Source organism: Euprymna scolopes, chromosome 26 (genome assembly GCF_053919585.1).
Source record: "Euprymna scolopes isolate OS-2025 chromosome 26, ASM5391958v1, whole genome shotgun sequence".
Lineage (NCBI taxonomy): Eukaryota > Metazoa > Mollusca > Cephalopoda > Sepiida > Sepiolidae > Euprymna > Euprymna scolopes.
The window spans coordinates 84,967,082-84,975,044 of NC_136507.1; the positions used below are offsets into that span (position 1 = coordinate 84,967,082).

Here is a 7,963-nt window from a genome sequence, read left to right on the forward strand (position 1 = left end):
ACCGAAATTTAGCGGAGAGTTTGGTAGGGGACTCAAAGGTCGAATCGTTGAACTTTGACCCCTTAACAGCCCCTTAACAGAAAAATTGACAAGTTAACAGCCAAATTTCTATCGGAAAACTGATTACAAAAAATTTCCCAAACCCCAGAACCCTGTATATAAACTATCGAGTCAGTAGACTTATTGTGTAGGGATATATATATATATATATATATATATATATGAACAAATATATATAATATATATATATATATATATATATATATATATATATATATATATGAACAAATATATATATATATATATATATATATATAAACATATGTGTATATAAACATGCATATAAATATATATATAAATATGTACATATACATATATAAATATATATAAAGATATATATGTATATAAAATATATATATAAATATATACACATATATACTCAAAAATATACATAAATATACATATATATAAATATATATATATAAATATCTATATAAATATATATATAAATATATAAATATATATAAATATCTATATAAATATATAACTAAATATATATATATACATATATAACTATAGATATATTAATATACATATATATGAACATATACTTATATAATATATATATATAGATCTATATATATATGTATATATATAAATATACATAAATATACACACACACACACATATATATATATATATATATATATATATATACATTGTTGTAGGGTAAGAAAACTTGGTTGTGCAGACCAAGCTTTACTCATCTTAAACCCAAGGTACAGCCTGCAATAGAAAAGAACACAACATAGAGACATATTGTAAACACAGTGACATATGAACAATGTACATATACAACAATAAATAAATAGTGAGGTAAAGTAAGTAATGAAAGCGAGACACCCATATGTCTGCACCGATGCTGAGCTTGTTTCCGGCCAGTCTCCAAAACATAAACAAATATGAAAACGCTCGCTAACGAAGTATGAAAATGTCAAAGTAACAACAAAGTTAACCTACAAAACCAATACAACATTCTTCCCTCCTAGAAAGAAAATTATAGCACTGTAGGTATACGCTGACACAGCAGACCTTAGACAAACTAGAACAGAATCAATAATATACACAAACACATGTACACATCACCCCTCCTCTCAGCCAAAGACATCTATACACCTGATTTAGTCCCAGCCATAGCGTATAGGAGGTTTCTAGATACGAGTAGATTTCCTTGTTTCACAGGGAGTGTCATTTTCACAGTTCAAGTGTTGTACCTCCTCAGCAGCAGTTTCCTCCTGCACTGAGGCTGTCTGATCCTCTACGTTAGGTACCACAGGTGTTAGATGAGTCTGCCCAGGTTCCTTAAGGTAAGTTCCTTGAATAGTTGAGGTGTCAGGACACCGGGCTAGATCATGGAAAGATACCGTAGACTCTCGTCCGTCAGAGTAACTGATGGTGGCATAGGTGAGATTGCAGTCAAGATGTTCAACCTGATCCACAAGAGGGTCATTCTTACTGCTTCTTACAAACCGTCGCAGTAACACAGTACCAGGTGTCATTAACCAAGAGGGCAGAGAGTTTCCATGAGTCGAACGTCGTTGAAATGTAAAGAACCTTTCATGTGGCGTGCTGTTGGTAGAGGTACATAAGAGTGATCTTAAGGATTGCAGCACATCTGGAAGAACCAGGTCCCAGTGAATATCAGGCAAGTTACGGGACTTGAGAGCTAATTTTACAGATTTCCAAACTATGCCATTATACAGTTCCACTTGAAAGTTGTCTGTGGGGTGGTATGGGGTCGTGCGACTGGTTGTAACTCCCTTTTGCGAAAGGTAGTCTTTTAGGTACTTAGACATGAAGGAAGTCCCTTGATCAGAATGAACGTAGTGGGGCATTCCACAAAGAGTAAAGATCTGCTCCAGACATTTTATCACTGCCGAAGTATTCATATTAGGACAAGGGAATGCGAAGGGGAAGCGTGAATACTCATCAACCACTGTCAGCATATAAGGGTTACGTGAGGCAGTAGGTAAGGGTCCCTTGAAGTCAATGCTGAGATGCTTCATCGGTTGTGTTGCTTTTCTTAGCCTCCCTTCTGCAGGATTGTAAAACCGAGGCTTTAAGTCTGCACAGATCCTGCAAGAAGCACAAGTCATCTTCACTTCCTCTGTGGAAAAGGGGATATTTTTTGTTCTCACAAAATGCAGCAGTCTGGTTACCCCTGGATGACAACGTCCATTATGAAGATCTGTGAGGGTTGATGATGTAAAAGCTGAACAACAAAATGCTCGAGTGAGAGTATCTGGCACACATGTTCCTTCCCTGGTCGATATCTTATAGTATAACTGAAGGCTGCAGGCTCCAGTCTCCATTCTTAGATCTTGCTATTCTTGATCGTGGTCCGTTTTCTACAGTCAAACATGAATGCCACAGAACGTTGATCAATCACAAGGTTGAAGTGACGACGTGCTAAGAAGTGGCTCCATTTCCTTACCGCTTCAATAATAGCAGTAGCCTCCTTTTCAACTACGTGGTAATGCAGCCCATTCCCTTGTAGTGTCCTGGACATAAAAGCAACAGGTCGGCCTCCCTGGTTGAGTACTGCAGAAACAGCAACATCAGATGCATCACACTCAACCTCAAAGGGCAGGTTTTCATCCACAGAGTGAAGAGTGGCCGCCTCTAGGTAACCCTTGAGCTCATTAAATGCTTGTAGTGCTTTTTCATCAAGTGGAAACTTTCTTACTTTCACCAACGGTTGTATTTTCTGCGAGAAGTTTTGAATCCATTTAGCATAGTAGACAAACATTCCTAGTGTCCTTTTTAAAGATCCAGCATTTGATGGTGCTGGAAGCTCCTGTAAAGGACGAAGTCTCTCAGGATCTGGCCTTATGACTCCCTCCCCCACACAGTACCCAAGAACATTGATGGAGTTCACAGATTTTATAGTTTTTGACTCAGTAAGGGTTATATTCCTCTGACTGACAACCTTCAAAAAGCGTTCCACATTTTGGTCGTGCTCCTCTTGCTTGTGACCAGCAATAGTAATATTATCAAGGTATGGGAAGGTATCTTGCAAGTGTTCATCCTTGATAAACATGTCCATAGCCCGCTGAAAAATGGCTACACCATTTGTGACTCCAAACGGCACCTGCAAAACTGGTATTGGAAACTATTGGCTTCAAAGGCAGTGTATTTCCTCTCGACCTCCTTTAATGATATCTGATGGTAAGCAGTTTTCAGGTCGAAAGTAGAGAATACACTGTATTTTGCCAAGTTGTTGACCATCTCATCAATTCTTGGAAGGGGATACGCATCCAGTTCTGTGTACTGATTAATTGTCTGTGAGTAGTCAATACACATTCGTTTCTTGTGTCTGTGTGTGGGACCATTCACCACTACAACTTGAGCAAGTGGACAAACTAGTCTCAATGATGTCTTCTTTGAGTAATATGTTTACTTCTTCCCCAATAAATTCTTGGTCTTCCTTACAGAAGCGTCTTGACCTGGAAGCAATCGGCTTGCAATTAGGTGATAAATTAGGGAACAGAGAGGGCTCATCTAATGATGCTGTAGCAAGAGCACAGTATGCACTGTCTCCCTTCAGAGTCAACTCAGGCCTGGGTCCTCCACCCTCAACCTTTACACTCAAATCATCTGCTGGAAATCCTGACCAAGGATCAAGTCTGAACAAAGATATTTCGTTATTCCTAGTCGTATACCTGAATAGTATTGGTTATTAGGGTTGAGTTGAAGGTCTGCTATTACACATCCTGGAGAACTAGTTGTCAGAGATTTCTGGGCCAAAGAGATACCCCTACTGGTTTTGTGTACTTTCAGCCCTAACTCCCGGGCAACCTGCTCATCAATGTAGCTGTCCGTGCTGCAAGAATCCACAATAGCACTCACCCTCCGACCACCAATTGTTGCCGAGGCTGCAGCCTTCGAGAGATCCTGGAGAACATTAGTGGCCAAAATATGAGAGGTGGAGCCGAAAGTTATGGCCATTAAGCCTAAGGACACCCTTGACTTGAACTCGCCTAACTTACACACCCGGGTAAAATGCTCCTTTTTGTCACATTTGTTACAAGTAGCCTCACGTGCTGGGCAGCAATTCCGTCCATGGTAAGGACCACCACAAAAGAAGCACTTTTTGGTATTACTACAGGTTGCAGCCACTGCTGATTTCTCAGATGCCAGCACTTCCTGAGCTCTATCCTCCTCAGTAGTAATCGCCGAAGAACCTTCCGAGGTCTGTGAAGCAATAACAGCAGCAGTGTGAGCATTACGCTGTGCCAGGTCTAGTGTGTAGGTTCTGTTGTAAGCAGCCTGCAGATCAAGAGTGTCACTTTCAAGGAGGGGTAGACGTATCAGGGGTGAGCCAATGCCATTGATAAAAGCATCGCGAATTGATTCCTCACGGTACTTTTCCGCACTCACAGCCTTAAAGTTACAATCCTTGCTTAACTTATGGAGTTCTCTGAGAAACTCGTCAAGGAATTCACCCGGCTTCTGCTGTCTAGTTGCTAAGGGGTGTCTAGCAAATATTTCATTGGGAGTTTTTACATATAATTTTTGCAGAGTAGAGATAGCAGAATCATATTCTTCACAGTCTTCAATGTACTCAAATACATTATAGGTCACACAGTTGACCAACGTCCGGAACGTATCTGGAGCTTTTTCCCCGCACTCCTCAATGAAGTTCTTAAAGGTTCTGTACCAGTGGCGCCACTCCTTCGCTGCTGACGGAGCGCTGGGGTCGATGTCTAAGCGCGTGGGCTGGAGCACTCTCTCCATGGTCAGGCGTAAGTTGAATAAATTGTTGTAGGGTAAGCAAACTTGGTTGTGCAGACCAAGCTTTACTCATCTTAAACCCAAGGTACAGCCTGCAATACAAAAGAACGCAACGCTCCTGAGACATATTGTAAAGACAGTGAATATGAACAATGTACATATACAACAATAAATAAATAGTGAGGTAAAGTAAGTAATGAAAGCGAGACACCCATATGTCTGCACCGATGCTGAGCTTGTTTCCCGCCAGTCTCCAAAACATAAACAAATATGAAAACGCTCGCTAACGAAGTATGAAAATGTCACAGTAACAACAAAGTTAACCTACAAAACCAATATAACATATATATATATATATATATATATATATATATATATATATATATATATATATATATATATATATATATATTATCTTCCGAGATGTTGTCGTCCAAGGAAATTAAACGAAGAAAAATCAAAGTAAGTAAGTGGGTAAGTATAGGGGTACAAAAACCTTTTCTTACTCGTGGTGAAATTCAAACGGACCTAAGAGAAGCTGGAATGTATGTGAGCAAGGATACACTCAGTAGAGTTCTAAATCGTGTAGGATTTGTATCAAGGTCCCCAGGAAAAGTTCCATTATTGCAACTTAAACATGTCAGATCACGTTTGAATTATATTAAAACATATGGGGAACAATAACAAAAATTTGGCGGTGGTTCGATTATAGTATGTTTTTTTATTCAAAGGTACTGGTGAACTAGAAATCATCAATAGTAGAATGAATGGACTATGTACAATGAGAATTTGGAGTCAAACCTCCAAAAATCTGCTGATTTGTTTGGGCATAATAGCAATTTCGTGTTTCAGCAGGACACTGCCTTCACGCATACTGCCAAACTAACAAAAATGGTTTAGAAATAAGGGAATTGACATTCTTATTTGGCCCAGTCAGTCGCCAGACCTCAACTCAATTGGAAATTTATCTTCTCTTCTCTTCTATCTATCTTCTTCTTCTTCTATCTATCTTCTTCTATCTATCTATCTTCTTCTTCTATCTATCTATCTATCTTCTATCTATCTTCTATCTTCTATCTATTCTTTCTATGTAAATAAAATGAACTCATTTTTTCCCGTCGGATTTTGACCTTGATAGGATAAAATTTCAAGATATTTCATGCAAATATAATATGCACAAACGGCAGAACAATATCTGAGGTGTGTTATAGGCTTATTATTTCTCAAATTCCTCGATAATCTTAGATTTCTATACCTTTTCTGCTGAGAAGTCACGGCCAAAATCGGTTAAGATCAATGGAAGTGGTAAAATATTTTCTCTCTAATAAATTCCTCCTCCCCCTACCACCACTTAACACCGTTTGGGGATCGTTCACAAGGAACAGTTGAGAAGAGAACACCGGTTTGGCTTCGTAGTTCTTTCATGCGAAGTTATTTAAAATAACTAAACTAAGCTGCAGTGCTCTGTGGCGTAGTGGCTAGCGTGCTGGACAATTCACATTATATTTTCACGTTCGCGCCGACCTACCGTAGTCGTTTTTTGTTTTTTTTTCCTAAATAACTGGCATGGACTTTTCTTGGTGACCGAACTGTTAACGTTGCAGATGTTTTTTTTGTTTGTTTTTTTTCACACTTTATTTTCCTACTTTTACTCATGACTCCGGGTTTGATCCTTCCTACTTACCTACCATAACATTTTTTAAAACTCCCCCCCCGTCCCGGAAACAAACACTCGGGCAACGCCGGGTACCCCCGCTAGTGGGAAATATTGAAGATCAATAATACTTTATTAAATAATGTTTAATGAAAGTGGTATACATTATTTGATAATATGCAATGAAAGTGGAATACATTGTTTACATTGTATAATGAAAGTGGAATACGTTATTTAATAATGTGTAATGAAAGTGAAATACATTATTTGATAATTTTTAATTACAGTGGAATACATTATTTGATAATGCATAATGAAAGTTGAATATATTATTCAATAATATATAATACAAGTGAAATACATTATTTGATAATGTTTCATTAAAGTGGAATACATTATTTGATAATGTAAAACAAAAGTGGAATACATTATTCGAAAATATATTATGAAAGTGAACCCCATTGTAAGATCATGTATAATGAATGTGGAATACATTATTTTATAATGCATAATGAAAGTGGAATACATTATTTGATAATGTGTAATGTGCATGACGAGACATCAACAAGTATTGGTTGTTTCTTTGTTATTTTGTTTTACGGCATATCAACTCTTTTTAGATCATTTAATGCTGGAACTAGTGATTATAAAGAGAAAGGGTTTTTTTAAGAACGAGAGCGTGACTTTTCAAATTGTCGAAGATTTTTTGTTCTTATTACATAATGTATAATGTTACACTTAGAGGTCCGTTAAGGCTTTATTTCCCCCTCCCACTCTCTTTCCTTGTTTTTTTTAATGCTTGTATAGCTAAACCTCCATGGCGGGTTGCAGGAGGGCATATAATAACGAATTAACTTGGAGTTTTTTAAGATTTTTTACCAAGTTTCAAGAACAAAAATACTTCGTCTTCCTTTAATTACATTAAATGATGTCTTCTACTAGAATAGTTTTTTTTTATCTAGGACTGCTAGACATTGGAATTTCCTTCCGGGTTCCTGCTTTCTTGACTCTACTAAGACACAGAAGTTTAAATGTAATGTGAACCAAGATCCTGCTTCTCAACTACCGATACAACACCTCTCCAAATTATGTCCGCGATACTATACCACAATTTTATTTTGACAGAACAAGAACAATCTACCATCATGAATTAAAGAAAAGATGAAGTTCAAAATAGGCCTAAGTTTGAAAAATGAAGCTGAAGGTTTGGTTTCAATCATTTTGAGTTTTTTAATGTAGAATCCAGTCATTTTAGTAAAAGTTTTATGTTTTAACTTTTATATCTCCAAATATTTATTCATTGCATTTGGTTTGTTTGTAGAGGACATTGATTTGGCTTTGCAGAATATAATCTTCGAGTATCTGCAGAAGCCAACTGTTACATTATTACGTTCATTTTTTAAGAGTTCACTGAAACTTTCATATTTTTTAAAGAAAAATTATGCTATTATATTTCGAATATTCTCTAAATTTATTATAATTTCTAAGGAAATATTAATTGACTAAAGAAAGAAA

General features: G+C 37.0%; 1 protein-coding gene across 1 annotated transcript; it reads right to left on the bottom strand.

Annotated features, from left to right (window-relative positions):
• Nucleotides 1–3,648: 3,648 nt before the first annotated feature.
• On the bottom strand, nucleotides 3,649–4,797 carry LOC145247841 (uncharacterized). Its single transcript, XM_080109465.1, has one exon. It carries the CDS (start codon nucleotides 4,795–4,797, stop codon nucleotides 3,649–3,651), a length of 1,149 nt encoding a protein of 382 aa, XP_079965591.1.
• Nucleotides 4,798–7,963: the final 3,166 nt, after the last annotated feature.